The 20,360-nt window shown below is 60.2% G+C and overlaps 2 protein-coding genes across 3 annotated transcripts; one reads left to right on the top strand and one right to left on the bottom strand.

Annotated features, from left to right (window-relative positions):
- Nucleotides 1-11,302, top strand: LOC123026171 (mRNA decay activator protein ZFP36L1-like). Of its 2 annotated transcripts, XM_044435476.1 has the most exons (5): nucleotides 1-179; nucleotides 296-323; nucleotides 711-853; nucleotides 1,244-1,385; nucleotides 7,707-11,302. In XM_044435476.1, the coding sequence occupies exons 4-5, from the start codon at nucleotides 1,323-1,325 to the stop codon at nucleotides 8,535-8,537; spliced, it is 894 nt and encodes a 297-aa protein (XP_044291411.1). In that variant the 5' UTR covers nucleotides 1-179; nucleotides 296-323; nucleotides 711-853; nucleotides 1,244-1,322; the 3' UTR covers nucleotides 8,538-11,302. The 2 variants fall into 2 exon arrangements, with proteins under 2 accessions (XP_044291411.1, XP_044291410.1); XM_044435475.1 differs by having other exon boundaries at nucleotides 711-1,385.
- A 1,628-nt stretch (nucleotides 11,303-12,930) lies between these two features.
- On the bottom strand, nucleotides 12,931-19,710 carry LOC123026152 (transmembrane protein 229A-like). Its single transcript, XM_044435446.1, has 5 exons — nucleotides 19,410-19,710; nucleotides 15,335-15,394; nucleotides 15,092-15,119; nucleotides 14,025-14,105; nucleotides 12,931-13,429 (listed from the first exon to the last, which is right to left on the bottom strand). The coding sequence occupies exons 1-5, from the start codon at nucleotides 19,708-19,710 to the stop codon at nucleotides 12,931-12,933; spliced, it is 969 nt and encodes a 322-aa protein (XP_044291381.1).
- Between the last annotated feature and the right edge of the window lie 650 nt (nucleotides 19,711-20,360).

The following is a 20,360-nucleotide window of genomic DNA, read 5'->3' as shown; positions in this document are numbered from 1 at the left end:
ATGTTGGTCGAACATCCTAAAATCATCCAGGCCTGGAGAGAGAAGAAAACCCCTCTTCCCACGCAGAACGCAGCTTTGATATCCTGCCCACGACCAAAAAGCGTCTCCCTTACGTTGGGTCCTGGCCAAGGCTTCCTGCTGAGCCTTGTCTTCCATGCAGCCCTGACCTGCCACGAAAGGTCTCAGAGTGCCAATTTCTAGGGGGAAATGTTTGCATCCCAAATGATGGGGTCAAAAGGAGACAAGCAAAGCCAATGGCTACTAAGACGTTTCCCTGCTTCCTTCCTTTTTTTAGGAAGCGGGACTTCTGCGGAATATCTCAGGTATGCCTGGCAGGCCACAAAACTCTGCCTGGAGATTACGAGGCGGAGCAGCCACGGCATTTGGCAGCCCGGGCCCACCATCCCCAGGGGGAGCGGGAAGGGCCCTGCATGAGTTCTGGGTGACGGCCACAGTAGCCTGGCTTGCTCCAGGATCACATGGCAGGTCTGAGATGTTCCTACAAAATAGGAAACTAACATCTGTCCACCATACAGACTCATGGTTTGTTTGCTTTTTAAAGAGCAACAGCCATGGAACAAGCTGGGGGTGGGGGCAGGATGAGGTTTGTGGTTGTATCAGTCCATCACACATGAGCCTGCTGGCAAGCCCTCTTGCATTCTCCCTCTCCCTCCCTCCCTCCCTCCCTCTCTCTCTCTCTCTCTCTGCAGTGTCACCTGTAGGCCCAGGAAAGGCCTCGCTTTATCCCCCCAGACCACCTGTCCAGTGTGCTTAGGGTTAACACAGCTCCACGAGTCATGAAGGACACGGGGACACATCCAGAGCTTCTGGGTTGCTGTCCTGCAACAAGCAGGTCTCTGGAGCTTGGTTCTCGGGCCATCCTGGCCCAGCGCCACCTGCTCCCGGAGGGGTCCCCTCCCGGCCCCAAGCAGAGAACGCGCTTTCCTATCAGCGGCTACTTGGGTGGCTTGTGTGGGAACACTAGGAGCTCAGCCCCTGGCCACCTGCAGGTGCTCTACCTCCTGGGCTCAGTGCTCGAGCTAGTGGGGTGGGGCAGAGGGTGCCAGGCCCCCTTGCAGCTGCTTTCCGAGGCCACAGGAGTGGGCTGGTGCCGCCGTCCCCCACGTGTGTGGCCAGTTATGTCTGGGCAAGCACCCACACAAGTGGGCTTCGCCGGTGGGTGTGTTGATTCTTCAGGAGTCTTCTCAGCTTTCTCGGGAAAAGACTCAAAGTGCTTTAACAGGAGGATAGAAACTGCCTCCCTTCGCCCCGACCACACCTGCATGAGAAGTGCTGTGGGTTGACCTGGAGAAGAGGCCTGGATGTGGATTAAGCCCACCTTCCGGAGGAGATACAAGGAGGCTTGTGAGGAATGGCTGCTGCAGGTAGGAAATGTTTGGCTTTCTAATCTTGCAAGGGTGATTAGGGCTCCTTTGAATGTATAGGTGGGAATGTTTCCCTCTGCATCTTGCCCATGGCCTCCCTCTTGTGCAAGAGCGTGTTTGCATTTCCGTGTTAAATCCCTCTGCTCGGTTCCTTGCAGGCAGCTGCTGAAGGCAGCCTTCTTTCGAAATGCTGGGCAAATGTGCCGTAACTTTGGCACTGCTCAGAGGTTCCAAATGTCTCCGCTCAACCCTGAGCCAGGGAGATAGGAATTATTCCAGATTAAGTACCCTGGGACAGAAGGGGGTGGGTTGTGCATGCTGGGTAAACGGCTGCGGGTGGCGGGGAGGCTGTAGGAGCAGCACGTGCGCAGCACCGGAAGCCCGCCTTCGCTGGCAAGAGTGCCTGAGCACGGCTGGCAGGAAGGGCTGCAGCTGGTTCGGGGCACCCTGTGACTCGGCTGCTGGAGCTGCCTCGCTGTGGGGCGAGGGGGCCTGTGGCCGTGCCAGCCACAGGGGGAGAATGTGGGAGCGAGGCGGGCGGTGCAGGTGGCGCTGCGGTGGGGCCCCTCCTCTGCCGAGCTGTAGGTAGCACCCGCGGCCCCTTGAGGGGCCCCTGCGCCAGCCAGTGCGTGCCGTCGCCGTTCACGCAGCATGGAAACCTTTCTCGCCCTCTTCCTGAACTGTTCTTTCCAGCCCGGTGATGGAAGCCCCTGGAGCGGTCTGTGACGACCTCGTCGGCTCCTGAGCCTCCTTGCTTAGACCGCTGAGAATCTGAGCGGACCCGTGCACATGCATGCACACAACCGGAGGTTTGCGGGTCTTCCTGCCGCACCCTTAAGGGCGAAGATTTGCCTGGCCTGAAGAACAGTGTTGGGACAAGCTGCACCTGGTGAATTTCTGCCTGTAAGGTGCTGCTGCTATTTTCCAGTGGGAAAATAAAAGTGGCCACTCTCAGAAACACAGCGAAAGGCTCTGACTCTCACCCCATCTCCACAAACGGTTAGCTGAGAAACCACTCGGGAACCCTAATGCTCAACTGTTACTTGTTCTAACCACTAGCCTGCACTCCCAGAGGGCTCCTAGCAGCAACCAAGCAGCTGTTCCACCTTTTCTTCCTTAAGAGTTTTTTTCCCTAGGAAGAAAAAAGACAGAAGTAGCAATAGGAAACCGAGGGAGCTTGTGGCTGAAAGGGGCTGCCGCCTGGCCTGGCCCCGGAGCCCCGTGCGGGATAGATCTGCAAGAGGGCCTGAGTGGCCTGTCCGGACGCAGGCACTCCTGCTCTCGCTCTGCACCAGGACTGCGTGATGGATGCAGCGGGATCCGGGAGAGTAGCCACCTTTAGCCAGCTAACGCAACGCAGGCTGCGCGAGCAGAAGCGAGCCCGGTTTTCCAGGGAAAGCGTTGCTCCAGCTGACGCAATGAGCTGGGTTGCACAGCCGCCATCCCGGGCGCACTTAACCCAGGAATGGCCTGCGCGTTCCTAACACATATCGGCAGCTGTGAGGCCACTGGTGCGTTCGTTGCGTCTGCAGTTGATCAGCAAACCGGGTTATTAGCTTTCCTAGGTTGTTAGTGTTGGGAAAATTCAGATAAATCCTGGTAGGAAAAGGTTGCTTGTATGTGCCTCGGTGTTATACAATCAGACTTCGCAGAGAACAGCAGAATTCTGTTTAGCATCGTCACTGTTTAGCAGGTCACTGTTTAGCATCGCTGTTCCTTTAAGAAGATGGAATTCTGAGCTGCTGGAGGCAACAGACTCCCTGGGGAAATTCAGGTGTTCTCATCAGCTGCAATTGAAAGGAAGGTGTCCCTTTGTTTTGGAATGGGCCCATTGAATCATCCAGTTGCACAGAGTCCTGCCAGGCATCCTGAATGGGTCCTCAGTCAGACACATTTGCATGCTTCAGCAGGCACAGAGGCTGATCCAGACAGTCAGGAATACCGTGAATTGACTTGTCCGCATGCTCAGTCAGGGAAATTTGCCATCCGATTGTCATGGGCATTTCTGATCAGTCCAGAGTATTTTGTGTGGGTTAACACCATCTGGAAACCTAATATTGTGTATTTGACTGGAAGGTTATGAAAATGTGTGTACATGGGCTGTGATTTTGCACTTGGCGGTGAGACCATGACCTGGTGGCATGTTGTAAGTAGCGGCAGGGGGCCTGGGTGAGCTCAGCAACGAAGGCCTGGGGTTCAAGGCGATTGAGTCTTCCCTGCAGGTCTGAATATCCATCCACACCGTTGGCTAGGAGATTCTGACATGAGCCAAGTCTGGGCAATCCATAGACTGTACAGGCCAGAATTCACCCTAACCGCCCATGGTTGAAGTGATGTGCAGATTGCTGCCACAGAAGAACTGGGCCCAAAGTTGTTTGTGCTAGTGCGATGTAACGTTTTGTTCCTCGTCCGCGCTGGGTCTGCCCCCAACTCTGCAAACCCCACCGCTCCCCGTGCAGGGCAAAGCCCGCTTTCACCATCGGGGCCTGCTCCCTCCAGGCATCCGACGAGCCTCGACGCTGAACCAGCCACCAACTGCCCCCGCGAGCCCACACGGGGGTCTTTTGCAAAGGAGAGCGGGGAGGGGGCGCGTGAGAGCGCGGGCTCCTTGCGAGGGGGAGAGAGAGGGCCTGGCAAGGCATGGGGCGCATGCAAACACATCCAGGAGAGCCCCCACCCCCAGGAGCTCGCCCCCCCTCCCGCAGCCCGGCGCCCCCTGCCCATGGGAAGACTTCGGACCAGGAGGCGGGGCCTCCGGGCGCCTCGAAGGATGCGGCGCGGCGCTGGTGGTACTTAAGGCGCGGCGCGGAGGCCTCCCGGGTCTCCTCGGTGGCCCTCCGCGGGAAGGGCTGAGGACCGCGAGGCGATGCCCCCCGTTTTCCGGAGCCCGCGCGCCCCCCCGGGAGAGGAGCGCCGCCAGGTAAGCCGGTGCGCCGGCCGGCAGGCACTCGCCCGCGTGCGCCCGAAACTTTCCCGGAGTTTCGGAGGCCGCTTCGGGGGCGCTCCTGCTTTGCAGGACGCGCCCCCCGCCCCCTGCGCGCGCGCAGCGCTCTGCCCCCTCTGATGGTGCTGCCGGGGGGCGGGGGGAAGCTCCCCAGGGCGGGGGGAAGCCGCCCTGCGCACGGGGGCTCCGAGTGTCCGGGAGCGTCCTTGGCTCTTTCTGGCTGCCGGTTCCCGGAGTGGCTTGGGAGATGCCCACCCTTCGGATGCCTCTTCGGATGCTGCGGGGGGGGGGGGGGGGTTTTCAAAACCCCTGGGGGGGGGGGGGCTGCGGGGGGGGCCTGGGGGGTCTCGTGTTGCAAAAGCACACGCACCCTTTGGGGTGGGGCGAGGGCCAGCCGGGGCTCCTCAGCTTCCCGCTGGGGATACGATCCTCGGGGTTCTTGTTCCCGCTGCTTGACCCCAAAGGCGCGCCCCCACGGGCCCCTTGCATTCCCGCACTCCGCCGTTCACCGCCCCCTCTGGCCCCCGAGCAGAGCCGCGTTCCTGAGCGTTGTTGCGCGGATCCGGGCCGTGGGGATGCCCCGACTCTGAAATTAATCCGCATGTTTACGGGGGAGGGTGCGGAGGGACGCGTCAGCTTCCCTTAAGCAGGCGCTCTTGATAGGTGCTTGAGCACACCTCCCATCCTCTACAGCCAGGGTAGCCCATGGCAGGGGATTATGGGAGTGGTAGTCCACGGATGGGGAGGCACTGGTCACCGCAGAAGCAAAAGCGCGCTTGATGGTTCTAAGTGCTTATATGCTGCTTGCACGAAGGCTCGAAGGGGGGACGGTTGAGGCGCCATCCTGGGCAGCCTGGGAAAGCGATCCTAGCTCCTATCATGGCTGACTGGGGAAAGCTGGCAGCTGCGTGGCTTCGCGCCTGCAGAGGCATTCCAGGCCCATAGGAGCGAGGGCCTCTTGTTTTCGCCTCCCCTCCTGTTTCGGGATTCCCAGGTGTCTGGACCGAAGCGCGGCAGGACACCCCAGTCTCGTTGCGTCGTGGCGCATGTGGCGGGCGCGAGGCAGGGGCGGCGTGGCCTGGAGCACGCGGGCGGCTGCTTGGAGGTGCCACCTGGCAGGATGCTGCCCGCTGCTGCCCGGCCAGGCGCGAAATGGGGGCCGAGCTTGGCAGCACAGCCCAAGGGCTTGTTTAGCAACAAAACCAAGCGGAAACCTTGCCTCGCAGCTCAAGGCAGGCGCTCTTACTGCACAGGAAACGAAGGCGGCACAGGAAGGAAGTCCTTGTAGGTGCCGCTGCTCAGGTGTGGGTCGCAGAATTCTGCACGTGCCGGCAGTCAAGTCGAGGGTGGAAATTTCCATCCGAACTGGTGATGGCTGGAGGGAAAGCGGGGCGGGAGCGGGGGGGGGGGCTGCAGCCGCTTTGTTTCTGCGCCAGTCTGTCTCCTTGGCGACAGGAGTATTGACCTGCAGCGCATGCCCCCCTCCGACGGGTCAAGCTGTTACAGGCCCTGCAGGATTTGCCCCTGCGTCGCATCGGGGTGTCTCCAAGCAGTGGAAGAGGCTTTTTTGCGGAGGGAGCATCGCATGCGGTGCCCACGCCGGTTTTTCTTCCACTGCTCTGGTCGTGAAGAGGAGGAAGCAGCGTTGTGCTCTTCGAGGAAGGGATGAAACTCAACCCCGCGCCCCAGCTAACGCCCCCCCCCAAGCAGCTGCAAGCAATTCACCGGGGCCCTGTGTGACTCCCCATGCGCTGGGCGAGCCACGGGCAGGGCTGGTCGGTCCACAAGCCACCCCTTTGGGTCCCGTGGCAAGAGGGGCTTGCTGGCCCCAGCAGGCCGAACCTGGAGAACTAGAAAGCACACCAAAGGCAGGGACGTTGGGGGTCCTGTGGGGCCCAGTCGGTGCTTGTGGGGCTTTAGGATCAGCCAGCAGGGGTTTGCTGGGGGACAGTCCTGCTCCAGTGTAAGCTTCCCACCCCCCAAGCACAGGCAGGGTGCAGAGCCTGGGAGCCCGTCTGGCAATCGTATTCTTCAGGCGACACGAACCCTTCCCGGGGTCCATCCTGCGCCCCCTGGTGACTAGGCATTGCCCCCCCCCCCAAATTTTGTTGAACTAACTACTAAGGTTAAATCAGGGTTCTCTCATGCTTATTAAGCTCCTGCGATCTCTCATTCATTGGGGTTTTCAGGATGTTGTTCTCAAGTGTCTCTCCTGCTTTCTAGCCATTTTTGCAGGGTATTTTAGGAAAATAAATCCATTTGATAGCAAGGAAAGTTTGGTATTAAATTTTAAACAGGAGCAAATTGGAGTAAAGGTCTCAGGAAAGAAAAACCTGCTGTCCGGCTGTTTTTCCACCTCGTGATTGCTGAATGGGATATATACGAAGGCAGAAAAGGCCAGCTTTTTGCGGGAGGGGGCATGGCGCATTAAAGGATGCCATGAAAACAGATGAAAAAGTCCAATTAAAGCAGTGGGTTGATCCCTCCATGCAGAGAAGCCCAAATGGAACCCAGGCCCTGCATTTGTGCCAAGCAGTTTGGGGCTTATAGGTCAGAGCACGGTTCCTTCCCAAATGGACAAGATCCATTTTGAGGCTGAGTCCCCTGTTAATTGCACTGAGATCCTTCTGTTGCAATCACAGGCTTGCAACACCAACATTGCAAAACGGCATTTCTGATGTCTGGAGGGATTCTGCTTGCCGCTTGCCATAGAGTCGGCCTGCTCAGCTCAGTTACAATATATAGATGCAAACTGAGAAATAGCTTCCACAATTCTTTCAGCATTTTCTCATGGCTTCCCTCATTCCTGGTTGCTGCCAGTGTCGCCATCCCTTTCACCTTCACCAAAGCGCTCAGTTTTCTTTTTCCCTTTCTTTCCTCAAAAATTCACGATAAAAAAGCATTGAAAACACGAGCCACCCCATCTCTTTGCCACCTGTGGGTCTGAGCCCCCTCTTCCCCAGGCCCCTCTCAGGGTGGCCAGCCATAGCCTGGACGCTCCTCCACAGGCCCCCTCCTCTCGGACATCGGGGACGCTGATGGACGCTGAATTTCGTCCATCACTGCTGAAATTCTGTGCTGTCATCATAAAAGTTCCGGATGTGCTCATGTTCTGTTTTTGCGCTTGTGGAGAGTTGCCATTGGCAAAGACCCAAAACCTTGGGTGGATCTTGATCGGGCTTGAAGCAAGACTCTTTGAAACAGCACTGCCTAAATGTTACTTTGATCGTTTTCACTAATTAAGGTTTGGGCCGAACAAATGGGTTTTCTTCCTGGTCTTTTCTTGGTCTAACCTTGTGTACCGCGACACTGCGACTGCACTCTGCGTCCGGTCCCTCTGCAGCCACCAATTCCGTGTCTTTCCCCCTTTTCTGCAGTCTTTCCAGGGCCTGACTGTAAATAAAGAGGACGACGTAGAAGCCCAGATCCTTTCTGCCGCCTGCTTTCCGCCTTGGGCTCGCCCCGTTGCCCTCCCCGCTTCCCAGGAGAGCAGCTACAAGCCCCGCGATGAGGCCTTTGCTCCCGGCGCCGTTCCGGACCAGAGTGACCCAGCATGGCCAGCCCAGACCCTGTGGAGCTGGGGGGCCGAGCTGCCCCCCCGCCCTCGCTCTGGGAGTGCCACTGCGGGCAGCCGGGCAGAGGCCGGGGGGCTCTCGTCGCGCTACAAGACGGAGCTGTGCCGCGCCTTCGAGGAGAGCGGGGCGTGCAAGTACGGGGCCAAGTGCCAGTACGCGCACGGCGTGCCGGAGCTGCGGGAGCTCAGCCGCCACCCCCGGTACAAGACGGAGCCCTGCCGCACTTTCCACACCGCCGGGATCTGCCCCTACGGAGCTCGCTGCCACTTCATCCACAACCCCGAGGAGCGCCGCCCCCCGCCCCCGCGGCACCCCCAGCCGCTGCCCCCCAGCTTCGAAGCCCTGCCTTCTCCGCGGCCCCCGCGGGCAGCCCCTGGCAGCCTCCCCGGGCCTGCGGGGGCCCTCCTCCCGCAGCTCCTGGGCCGGCCCCCTCACGGCCGCCTCCTCGGCTCCGCTGGCCCCTTCGGCTTCCCAAGCCTCTTTGTGCTCCAGAAGAGCGTCTCTGCCGACTCGCTTTCGGACCAGGAAGACTCTGGGAGCTCGGGACGCAGCAGCGGCTCTGAGTCGCCAGGCCTGGGGCCCGCGGCTCGCAGGCTCCCAATCTTCAGCCAGCTGTCCATCTCGGATGACTAGAGGGGGTCCCCGAGGTTGCAGGGGGGGGCAGCTGAAACAAGAAGAATGCTTCTGCAGAGGGAGGGAAGGTGGTTTGGAAGGGCAGCGGTTGTTAATGGCGGGTAGGTTCACCCCACTTTTGTCTCTGCTAAACAGGTTGTGTAGGTTTTCTTCCTGTTACTATAAAACCTGCACATCCTATTTGACCAGAGGCAACAGTGGGGCAGGGGGAGTGGGCACGCTGGGAGGAGTAAAACCTTCTGTAGACCACTTCGAAGTCTTGAAAACAGTTGCCTTTCTCCAGCCTATTTGAACCCAAGTTTCTACCATGAGAATGAATGTTTGTTTTTCTGGGATTCATTTATTTGTTTACTGCATTTAGAAGCAAAACCCACCTGCATTTCCCAGGTGACTCAGTAAGATGAACAGCCTGTAAGCCATTGCTGTTACATCCATTTGAGGGAAGAGGAGAGACGACTGCTGGCTGGGCAGGCAGGGGATGCTGGAAGTTGTATTCCAGCACGTCCACATGCTTCCCTCTGTGAATATCATAAGGTTTCAGGGGAAGGTCAGGGGCTTGGCAAATAGAAAGGCACTTTTTCAAATTATTCCGAGCTCTGTGTGCCGGCACAGCACGGTTCCAAGATGAGACCTTTCTGTGTAGGAGGAAGGAAAGATGGAGAAAGGAACCCGCAGCCCCTCGTGCTTGTGATTTCAAGGTGGCCACATCGTACAGAGGAGCGTGCGTGCGTGCTTTAAGCATGGCGCATCAGCCAGTGCAAAGCCTTTCTTTTCTGTCAGAGGAGGAAGAAATTAAGGGCCTGGGTTAGAAACCGCTTTGGTCAGTGGGCAGACACTGGGAAGGGAAGCGGCGAGTGCTCCCTTGCCCAGCTTGTCCGAAGAACCGGGAGGCAGAGGGCGGAGGAAAGCAACATTTTCAGATGGGGTGGTGTATCTCCAGGTGAGGACGGCATCCGGCTGCGGATCCTCCCTTGTGCAGGGAGCTTCCGAGTGCCTGCAAGCCCTTGTTGGGGGCGGCTTCCATCCTGACCGGCGGCAGAGGAGGCTGCGCGTGGCGCGCATCTTCCGAGGCCAAGCGCCTTGTGCATCTTGCACTTTGTGGCAGAGGGGGGACCGGGCGGGATGTGCCAGGGCCCTTCTGGCCACTTCTGCAGCCTGTCGTGCGGCTCTGGGACCCGAGCGGAGAGGCGGGCGCTGCCGGCGTTGGCAGAGAGCCCAAGGGGGGCTTGAGGGAGGAGGACCCTTCCCATGTCCTTGGCCCCTCTGCCTGGTTTCCCATGGCCTCCCGCAGGTGAGCAGAACCCCGCACAACTGGCTTGCTAGTGGCAAAAGTGTGTGTGGGGGGGCGCACACTCGGGCCTGCCTTGCAAGTGGCCCTCAACTCTACGGGAGGGAAACAGCCAGGCAGAAAGGACTGCCCCCCCCCCCACGCCCGTGTTAATCTCCTCTCCTTGATAAACAGCCCACCACCTGTGCCCCCAAACCGAACCGCCTCCCCCCCGGGGGATAATCGCATTCTTCCCTGTCCTGGTTAGGACAGAATTACCATGCGGGATTTTGTTTTCGTAAAGTAAATTCCGCTGTCCTGTTGTTTTGAGCACAACTCTGGATGGGAAACGGCCACGGCTGGGTTCAGACGGGAGGCGAAACACCGTTGATGGCCGTCCGTCCGTCCGTCCGTGCGGCTTGTGGGAAGCCAGTGCAAGAGAGGCGGTTTGGAGCACTCGGAAATAATATTCCCCAAGGTGAGAGTGTGGAAAGCTCCTCTTTAGGTTCAGCGCAGGTGGGATACAGGTGCAATTCTGTGCCTCGCTAGACAGAAACAGGTCCCAGCTCTCAGCATGCCCAGCCAGCAAGGGTTTTCTGAGCATACCAAGAGTCCGTCCAAAGAGTCCTGAGTCTGCAGGACGAGACATTTGTTGGAACAATTCATAAGACTTTGGCCTCTCCCAATTTGGTCTTGTTCACTCCCCTCTCAAGAATTTTGAATTTTATTCCTTGGAATTTAAGAATTCCCAGCTGGAAGATCTCTTGGCATCCATTTAAGGCCATGGCTAGCCATGAGAGAGGGAGCCAGCATGTGTAGCACTAAATATATTTTGAAATTGCCGTGTTGTCCACCTGTCTTTTATAACCAACCAACCAACCAACCAACCAACTTGGGATCGATTGCATCTAGATTTGATCCAGAGCTTAGGTGCTGTTTTGCTGATGCTTCAGATTTAAGACTCCTCCCCTGCCCGCCCCTTTCTGTCTTCAGAAAGTCCTTTCCCAGGCCAGTAACTTGAGATGTGACCTGAGTTCATATAACAACAATTATTCTAGTATCGACACCTTTACACAAAATCCATGCGGTGCAATGAAGTCCTGCAATGTGGCAAAAGCAGGGGTCTTCTGGTTGAAGAATTATGTAAAGGCAGCTGTACAAATTCCAGCCTGAATTCTTAATATATTTTAAGCTATTTATTGTGACTTTAAAAAGAACAGCTTTATTTCTGATCATTGGAACCAGTTTTGTTTCTTTTAATAGTATATAAAGAGTTCTCAGTTTCTTAGCTTACTTTAAAATTAAAAAGCCAACATCTGCCTTAATTTGTTGGGTGGGGGTATTCTGTATTAAGTTATTGCCAGTTTTGTCTTTATTTATACATGTCTTGAAGCAAGTAAGTGTTATTTTAAATGGATTTGTCTGTATTTCAACTTGGTCTAAGTGTAATAAAGTTCTTTTCTTTTCTTTTTCTGCCTCTAATTTTAAACCATGAACATTTCTCTTTGCATTTTTGTGGCAAATACTGCAGCAGCGGCCAGGCCAGGCTTATACCCATTTCCTGGGTGCGTAACTGACGATGATTTGCCCTCTTTCGGTGGCAAGCGAGAAGGAGCTTGCTTGCTTGCCACAAACAGGCGAGCCAGTGCCAACTGCTCCCCTGCAGCTCCAGGCCTGAAACAAGAAGGCCCAAGACTGCAGCATTTTGACGGAAAGGAAAAAGCCGTGGGGGCCACTGCGCCACACTGGCTGGGAACGATGGGAATTGCAGCTGGGCACATTTGAAAGGCGCCAGCTGGGAAAGGCTGCTGTGGTGGTGGTGACTTTTTAAAAAAAGGGTTGACACCCTCTGGAGCAGAATATGAGGGAGGACTTGAACCTTGAATGCTGGTCAAAAGAATCGGTCTCTGAGGAACAGGTGAGTCCGGTGGGATTGTGGGCTGACCGCCTGGAGGCTGCCATCACAGCAGGAGTCAGACTGGATGATCTCCAGGTGACCCGTTCTGCTTTCCATTGCCTTGTGCTTCCCTTGTGAAGTCGGGGCGATCCAGCCCTGCTTAAGGGGATAAATTGCCTGGGTGGAGGAGGGGGCAGGGGCGGTTTAACCCCTCCTCTCCCACACCCTTGGGGAAGCTTTGTGCGGTTCCCATGAAGTTATGCACTGGGGGAGGGGTGGGGAAGAAAGGGCCCCCTGTGGATGGAGCAGCCGCGTGACAGGGGGCGCCTCCCCCCCCTTCCCTTCTTTCTGAGGGAAAAAGCCCTTTTGCTGCTGCAAAAGGGAGGGGAAGGCTCCAAGATGGATGGGTGGGAACCGAGCCACCCCAGCTGCACCCGGAGCATCTCTTGATGCTCCGAGGAAGCTGCTGATCCATCTTGGACACCCAGCAGATGCCCGGGCTGGGGCCTGTCGGGAGAAACATTCAGGCCGCCTTCCCCAGCCTGTGCCATCGATTCCCATCAGCCCCAGCACTCCAGGCCACTCCTCAGGGATGCTGAGAGTTCTAGCCCCTGAGGTCCAGAGGCTACCGGGATGGTCAGTCTGGGACGCGATAAAAAGTGAATATTTTTTAATGATCCTAGACACCCAGCAGTTCCGCCCCAGGGATGCATTGCTAATGCCCAGTCTCGGCTTCAGTCTTGGCTTCAGTTCCTTTCTGGGTGGCTGGGGACTCCAGCTGCCGATTTCCCTGCTCCTCTCTGTAATTTGCACCCCAAAGCAGCTTCCTTTGGGGAAAAGAACCGTCAGGAAGGGGGCAGGGCAGGGCAGGCCAGCGAACCGGAGGATCGGAGGCTTCCGTGCTGCCAGAAGCATCATTAGCACTAATTACTGTTTACCCTCCTGTCCTGCTCCCGCTTGCTGCAGCCCAGGGTGCTGGCTTACGTGGGCCCTTCCAAGGCACCCACACAGCAACCCAGCGAGGCAGGTGAGGTGGAGGAGCGGGCCACCCAGGCTTGCGGGGCTTGACCTGGGCCCCCCAGGGGTTCGTCCGACCCTCTTGCCGACCCGCCGTCCCCGCTTGCAGAGGATTCTGCAGGGAGCGGAGGAGCCGCCGAGGAGGCGGCCCCGAGGAGGCGCGGAAGGGGGCTGCCCCCCGTCCCCTCCCCGCAGGGCCGGCGCGGCTGGGCTCAGTCGTCCTTGAGCGCGAAGCGGGGCACGGGGGCCCTCCGGGGCTTCCTCCAGGCCGGCTGCAGCCTGAGCCTCAGCAGCGTGGAGATGAGCAGCTTCTCCAGCAGCAGCGAGCCCACGAACCAGACGAGGCTGTGCTCCAGGGCGATGAGGCCGCGGAGGCTGAAGCGATAGGCGCTGAAGTCCCAGGGGCAGCCGCCCAGGAGGCTGAGGACGCAGCCGGCACCGAGCTGCCAGAGGAAGATGCAGCCCATGTAGAAAGTGCAGCGGGTCAGGAGGCAGCAGTCGCCCCGCAGGCCGAGGTGGAGGCGCTCCAGGGCCAGGCCGCAGGCGCCGTAGACGGGGAGTGCGCACGCGCTGGCGGCCCCCCGGAAGGTCCAGTCCTCGCCCAGGATGACTGCCACGAACAGGATCTCCGAGAGAAAGCCGTGGATGGCATAGACGTAGGCCCGGCACAGGAGGTGCAGGGGCTCGCCGGGGCCTCCCGCAGCCGGGGACCTGCGTGCGGGAAGAGAGGGTCGCGGCTCGTGTGGGGTCGGCGCCTGCTCCCCCCGAGAAGACCCCGACTGAGCACCCAGCGGAGAGGGCAGGCAGGGGCTTAGCTCGGGGACCCCGGGGTCATGAGCTGGGGGGCTCAGGTTGGGCCGTGATGCCCCTCCCCAGCCTGGTGCCTCCCGAGACACTGGATTACAGCCGGCCTGAGAATCGGGGCACGTGCTGCCAAAAGAGGTAGCCCAGCATGCAGAATGGACCACAGATCACAGCCCAACAAGAAACCGGGGGCTCTTCGTGGGTTGTTCGCAAGCCATGCCTCACCAGCACCGTCGAGTTCAGACATGCTAAGTTGCATTTCAGCAGCAGTCACGAAAACCCGTATGCAAGGGTGACTGTGGTTTGTCTGAACCTGGTCGGGGAAGTGCCTACCCAGGGAGCATCAGTGCTGCCCCGCCAGGCACTGCCAGTCCCCCCACCCACCAGCCGGCGTGGCACCGAGCTGGAATCCGGGCGGGTTCGGGATATTCCGGCTTTTGTGAATCCAGCCCACATGCTTCCCGGCCCTTCCTTTCACCCTCCCTTCCGCGAGGAAGCTGACCTCTTTCCTTTTCCGAGGAGCTCAATTTCTTCCAGGGATGCCATCTCTGGAATGCAGCTGCGGAAGCCAACGGTGTGCTTGCTGCAGGACAGATGAGCATGTGCAGAGGGCTGTAGCACAAACAGCATGGGCCGTGGGCTCCGGCATTTTTACCCGTCTGCCGGGCACCACGACCCTCGTGCCGGTTGAGGCCTCCTGATTCTTTTCGGAGCAGGAAAGGCCTGGGGTGGCCGGCATATTTGGGCTGCCCGAGGAACCTTTCTGGGGTCACACCGGTGCCCACACACCAGCTGAGCCCACTGGGGGCTGCCCAGATCCGAGCGGGCCAGCCGGGGACACGCTGCTTCGCCGAGGAAGCTGCCGCACGGTCATTCCGTCGCGTTTACAGCCCGCCCTTTCCCCTCGCAAGGAGCCCAGCGCAGCCTCCCTAGTCCTCTTCGACGCAATTTTGCCCTCACAACAACCCTGCGAGGCAGGTTGGGCTGAGAGCAAGTGACTGGCCAAGGCCACCCAGCGAGCAGCATGGGGCCAAGTGGGGCTTAGACCCCCCCCACCCCGATCCAGCACCCTCACCACCAAGCGACACTGGCCAGAGTCTGCGTGCTGGGATACGCAACACGAGTGTCGTTGCGCTGCCGTCGTCTTGTCTTGCTTTGGGCACCGGGAGGGAAGCAAGGGGCTGCACGCGTCTCTTCCCCCCCCCCCCCGCTTGGTGTCAGCTGCACAGTTTTGTGCTTATTTTTGAAACCTGTACGGCTAGAAATAGAGCTCTGTTCCATTAAGAGCAACACCTGTGGAATTTCCGCGTCTGCAGAAGTGGCCGAGTTGTGATTGCAGAGCTGTTGAACTGGAAACAATGTTGGTTTGACCAGTTTGAGTCTGTGCTTCCCTCCAGCAGTAACCCACAAGCAGACAAGAAGGGTTTGCCCTGACCCAGCTTCCTGCTTCCAACGGCTACGCTCACAGGCAGAGCGAGAAAAGAGCAGCCCTCCCTGCTTTCTAGCCTCCTGAAAGCAGAACGCAGAGGTAGACTGCTCTGGGATATGGAGGATCCACTCGGCCCTCACGGCTGCTGACAGGCTTCCGTGAATGAGCCTTTTGAAAAGAAGCAGAGCCGGGGAGCTGCCAGGGCGTGTGCTCCGGTGATGCAAGGGCTCCTCTTCATTTTGAGCATTGGTTAGGCTCAGGCACACGCCGGCCCTGGGAGAGGCCCCAGAGGAGCTTTGCTGCAGACTCGCCCCTCGGGGGAAGCATCCCGGCCGGCTCTTGGGCTGCCCACCCACAGAACAGAGTCAGAGCGCGGAACTTACCCTGGGGGGACTTGCGGGCTTTCCCCTGGCCTGCCTCCGGCTCATCCGTACGGAGCGCAGCTGCAAGGAGCAGGCCGGGGCCTGAAGCCAGGCAGGCCGGGAGGCTGCCAGCCCTCGTGGCAGCTTCCCAGGTCTGGAAGGGAGTGGTGCCTAGTGGTCGGGCTTCACGGGACACACTCCCTGTTTGGAGTGAGTCACTTCCTCGGGGAGTCCTCCCTCCCCACCATTCCCAGGCAGGTTAATTACAGTGAGCGCCTGCCTCCGACGGCTGAGGCAATCAGGTGCCATCGCCTGCGCATCCTCCTCACGCCGGGCTTTCTGCAGCGATCTCCGCACTTGCAAGCCAGCCAGCCAGCCAGCCAACTGACCCCCCCATGAAACCCCCAGGCTCTGCGACCCCTCGCCTTGGAAAGCAGGTCCCAGGGGAAAGAGGCAGGACGTCCGAGGGGCTGCGCCTCTCGAAAGCCTCGAGTCGGTGCCACCTTTCGGCTACGGTGCGCTGCACCTGCTCGGAGGCACTCTTTCCTGTGCAATTCGGAAATTCCAGGGCAGATCCCTGTGTTGCAAGTGGAGTGCTGGCCTGCAGCCTGGAGGGCCATCCAGCTGGCACATCCCCCCTTCTGGCCGCTTTTCTGCACTGCCCCTCCCGGACCTCAGCAGGAGTTTTCTCCCTCCTCCCAAAGCCGGGAGCCACCAGCGGGCAGCCCCTGCAGCTGCCTGGGGGGAATCTCAGGAAGCATAGCCCAGATCGGAGGAAGGGCTTCTTCACCGTCTAACTGTGCTGTGCGCTGGCACGCGACGGGCAGCTTCCAAAGGGGACCGGAGGAGAAGGCTCTCGGTGGTGCTAGTCCTCATGGCTCCATGCTGCTGCGGGTCGCAGAGGCAGGATGCCTGGGCGCACCAGCTGCAGGGGACCTGGGCGGGCGGGGGGGGGGCTGTCGTCCCCCCATCCCGCGGCTGGGTTTTGCGGGGCGGGGCAGGGCGGGGCGGGGGGGCGGACTGGCCGGCCCTTAGCCTGCCCCCCCACGCCGGGGCTGCTTTTGCGCGTGCTCCGCGGAGGCCTTGCAGGGGCGGGACCGGCAGCGCCTCGCCTTGGGTTTCGCTTCCTCCCACCTGATTTTCGGTGAAAAGGCACCGCGCGGGGGCCCCGCGGGGGCGAAGTGCCGCTGGCGCGGCTGCGCTGGGAGGAGCTCGCCGGCCCCGGGGCGTTTCGCAACCCCGGCAGGTATTTCCTGCGCGCAGGGGCGCCGCCCGGGGAGCCGCGTGCGTCGGCGCTCGGGCCCCTGGAGCCGCGGCGGGGGCGCCTCTGGGCCGGGCCGGGCCGGGCGTTGCGGCGAGGGCGACGGCGACTAGGACGGGCTACTCTGCTCCTCATCGCTCCCGGTCGATCGTCCCAGTTCTCTTCTCCCCCCTGGCCAGGCTCTCCGGTGCGTCGTGCTGCGCGCACGCAGGTGTGTTCCTGCGATGCAATCGCACGTGCACCGAATGCGGACCAAAGCGCCACGAAAGCCCCTCGCAGGAGTTTCAGGAGTTAACCAAGGCGATGTAGTATAACTGGCACCCTCAAAAACAGCGGGCAGGGCTGGTTAGGACTGCGAGCTGCCTTGGGCCGGAGGGGAGTGGAGCGGAGCCGGCGCCAGGAAGGCCCCACGGAGACACCCTCCTCGCACTGGGGGGCTGCCCCCGGCGAGACCCTCCCTCTTGCTGCTGCCCTACAGTTTGCTATTGTTTCCCCACTCAGAGCAAAGTCCTTTTGCCGTTGGGAGCCAAACCTGCGCTCGTGGGTCAGGGTTAGGAAGGCTGTGGGGAGGGCTGGCCCTGGTGGTCGCAGGCTGCAGGCTTCTGCCCCAGGAGGCATTTATGATCATTCCGTTCCATCGGTACACTTTGAAAAACAAACACCCCCAGAAGGCCGGAGGGTGAGGGCCACCCTTGCAGGTGTGGCCGGTTTCAGCCGTCTCAATTTCATGGTGCAGGCCCTAAGAACAGAACAGACACACACCCTTTTCTTCTTCATTGATTATATTCCCTCTCTCTTCCATTTGCAAGGATCCCGAAGGGGCCCACAGAACCCCCACCCCCACAGAGTCCTCAGGCTGAGGATCCACCGCACGGGCCTTCGTTTGCCATATAATGCTGCCGTCCACGCCCTGAAAGAGTTGGCTTGCAAGAGCTCCGAGGTCAGCAGGCGCATGAGGAGCGGGGGGGGGCGGGGCTTCCCTTTGCAGCCCCGGAGACCTGCCAGCCGCTCTGCAGCCGGGGGCATGGGCTGGCACAAAGGCCCAGAGGTCTGGGGCTCGCTGCCCCACACGATCCCTGCGGCCTCCATGCACGTTGCCTGGACGCTTCCGCCTTGGGCCTTTTTTCCTGAACTCGGCGCCCTCCTCCTCCTTCTCGCCCAAACGGGGTGCCCTTCAGGGCACACGGAGCCTTGGGAGCATGTTGCCGGGCGGCCCGAATCCAAAGCCCTTCCGGGACCTGGGACGGGGGCGGCCCAGATCCCGCTCTGCCTCGAGCAACCTGCCCTCCCTGCGGCGTGCGCCTTCTTGCACCCCCCGTGGGGTCCGCGCACTGCGGGGCGTGTGGGCTGCCCTTGGCTCCTGCCGCGGGAGCTCTGGCGTGAAGCGCACCCTTCCCGCACGTGGAGAGCAAGCTGGGGCGGTGGCGGAAAGGGCTTCGCTCGCGGCCTCCTTTGCCGTGGGTCGGGTCTGCAGCGCTGCCCACGGAGCTGAACTCCACGCCCTCCCCTCCCTGCGGGACCAGGCAGCACGCCTCGCCCCGCCTTCCCCAGAGGTGTGACGTGCAACTCCCATCATTCCCAGCCAGCAGCTCTGCGTGGCACCGGGCTGAGGAAGGCTGGACCCGCGCCCTGGTCTTGCCAAGCGCGCGCCTGGATCTGCCCCTCTCGGCCTCCTCTGCGCGCCGGCCGCAGCCGCAGCTCCCTCTGGTGGCCAGCGGGGATCCTGCAAGCCCGCTCCGAGGAGCCGCCGAGCAGCCAAGGGGGCTGGCTCCCCTGCGTGGTCTCTGGGACAGAGGCTGGGCAGAGGACGGGAGCCCCGTCCTCCTGAGCACCCCACCCCAGGCTGCTCCCCTCCTGCAGAGCCAGTGCCCCGGTAGCGGGCTTTGGAACATGTGCAGAGTACAGATTCTGTCCCGCAAAGTATTTATCAGCAGTTCTTAATGCATCAGCAAGAAAGGTGTTGCAGTCACGGTGAGCTTTTAAGCAGAGGGGCTGGCGGTGTGCTTGCAGCTCTCCCCCGTGGTCGTGTGCGGACCCTGAGGCGATGGGTGCGCCTCTGTTTCCACTTGCGCATCAGCAGGTTCTGGGACAGTTTTGGAGCATCCAAAAGGAGCATCGTTTCTGAGCGTGAAATAAAAGGCATTTCCCTTCGTGTGTTCCTGCAGCACTCTGTTCCAGCACAGCCCCATCCGGGGGAGCCCAAGATCTCAGTTTGGCGATGATATTAAAAATAGATAAAGCGATTAGCGGCTTTATGCAGAAACGATTGGCATGCACCCGGGACGCCTGGATCCTCAGGCCCTCCTCTTTCGCGCGACCCCCCAGGCCAGGCCCCGAGGTGGCACTCCCCCCCCCCCCACTGAAGGACGAGGCGTGGAAGCCCTGGTTCTCCCGGGAGATTTTGCCCAAGTGGTGGGTTTCGGGGGTCGGCAGGGCAAGGGTCGAAGCAACGCGGGAGATCGTGGGGGAGGGAAGCTGCTGCAGGAAGGACGGGGGGTCCTGGAACGGCTTGATCGCTGGAGACGGTGTTCCACCATCCCGGTGGCCTCCAGGCGATGGACAACCACTTCTATCATCCGCGGCCGGCACAGCCAAGATTGGAGCTACTGGTGGCCCAGCTCTGCATGGCATGTGGGTAACACACCTGTTTGGGCAGGGGGCCAAAGCGGTGGGTCTCCTGCTTGGAGAGAAGTTCAGTGCAGTGGCCGGTCGTAATTCAGGCCGGCCCCAGATCTCCAGCGCATGGCCCTGCCGGAGGACCTTCCAGGGTGCCACCCGTGTCTGTCCTGCGCCCCTCCCTCTGTCTAGACACAAGCAGTAAATGTGCCATCTCACACGCCCCCGTCCCCAGGTGCCCGTCGGCCTTCCTCCCGGCTTCCGGCCCTTGGCTATTAACACCAGCAGCCTCTCCACCTCGGCTGCTCAGCCGGATGATCCGCGAGGTGGTGGAGTCCGCTCTGGCCGGCAGCGATGGGAGGTGCAGCCAGATGCTCCTGGAAGGCTTTCCAGAGCCAGGGCTTCTCTGCTCCTTCCCAGAGAAGGCTTGGGCACCTGCGGACGCGGCTGGAAGGGCAGCTGAGATGGCTCGGAAAGGACTTTCCTCGGCACCCGGATTCTTTTCACCCGCTGCCTCCATCGGCTGAGGTGTCGCTCAGCCCAGCTCTCTTTAGAATATTCCTTGCTTGAGCTTCCCAAACTGGCGTGAGTCAGCCAGGCCCGCAAACTCAGTCTTGGGGGCCAAGATTCAAGGTGGATGCCAGGAAGCACTTCCTGACAGTTGGGACCCCAACAGTACGGAACGGGCTTCCACGGGAGGTGGCTGAGGCCGCATCGGTGCGGGTGTTCAAGGACAGGCTGGACATGCACATGGTGGGCATGTCGTGAGCGGAGCCAGCTGGAGCCAGGGGTCAGACTAGATGGCCCGGGAGGCCCCTTCTGGCTTGCTCTGTTTCTGTGTTTCATCCCATGCATGGATCTTTGGTGGCATTATCAATCTGAGAGGAAGGAGGCCTGGACTGATCCCAGAGCTGGAAGGAGCCTGGGCCAGAGGCAGCCCAAGACCACCACCCCCGACCCCAGAGGAGCCCTTCAAGGGCTGCTTCCTTGATCCCTTAACGCCTCCTCGGAGCTTTGGGCTGTATCTTTGAACCCCCCCGCCCGCCCCTGCCTTCAGCCTTGTGACAACCTGGCGAGGGAGGTGCGAGATGGTCGCTTGTCCACAGAGCTGGCTGGCGGCGGGGATTTGAGCCCCTGGCCTCCTGGATCGAGCGCCTGACCGTCCACTGT

The sequence above is a fragment of the Varanus komodoensis genome, unplaced genomic scaffold (assembly GCF_004798865.1).
Source record: "Varanus komodoensis strain SLA01 unplaced genomic scaffold, ASM479886v1 scaffold29_3, whole genome shotgun sequence".
NCBI lineage: Eukaryota > Metazoa > Chordata > Lepidosauria > Squamata > Varanidae > Varanus > Varanus komodoensis.
Note: the sequence above shows the minus strand (reverse complement) of the source record. Positions and strands in the feature narration are given on the sequence as shown.

Bases quoted from the DNA above. Each gene is read 5' to 3' on its own strand.
- LOC123026171 (XM_044435476.1), top strand. From the start codon at position 1,323: ATGTGGATTAAGCCCACCTTCCGGAGGAGATACAAGGAGGCTTGTGAG. The intron at 1,386-7,706 runs GTAGGAAATGTT...CCTTTTCTGCAG, and splicing joins GTGAGGAATGGCTGCTGCAG to TCTTTCCAGGGCCTGACTGT.
- LOC123026152 (XM_044435446.1), bottom strand. From the start codon at position 19,710: ATGGAGGCAGCGGGTGAAAAGAATCCGGGTGCCGAGGAAAGTCCTTTC. The intron at 15,395-19,409 runs GTGAGATGGCAC...TGCTCCTTGCAG, and splicing joins GCACCTGGGGACGGGGGCGT to CTGCGCTCCGTACGGATGAG. The intron at 14,106-15,091 runs GTGAGGGCCGAG...TCTGTCCTGCAG, and splicing joins ACGGAAGCCTGTCAGCAGCC to CAAGCACACCGTTGGCTTCC.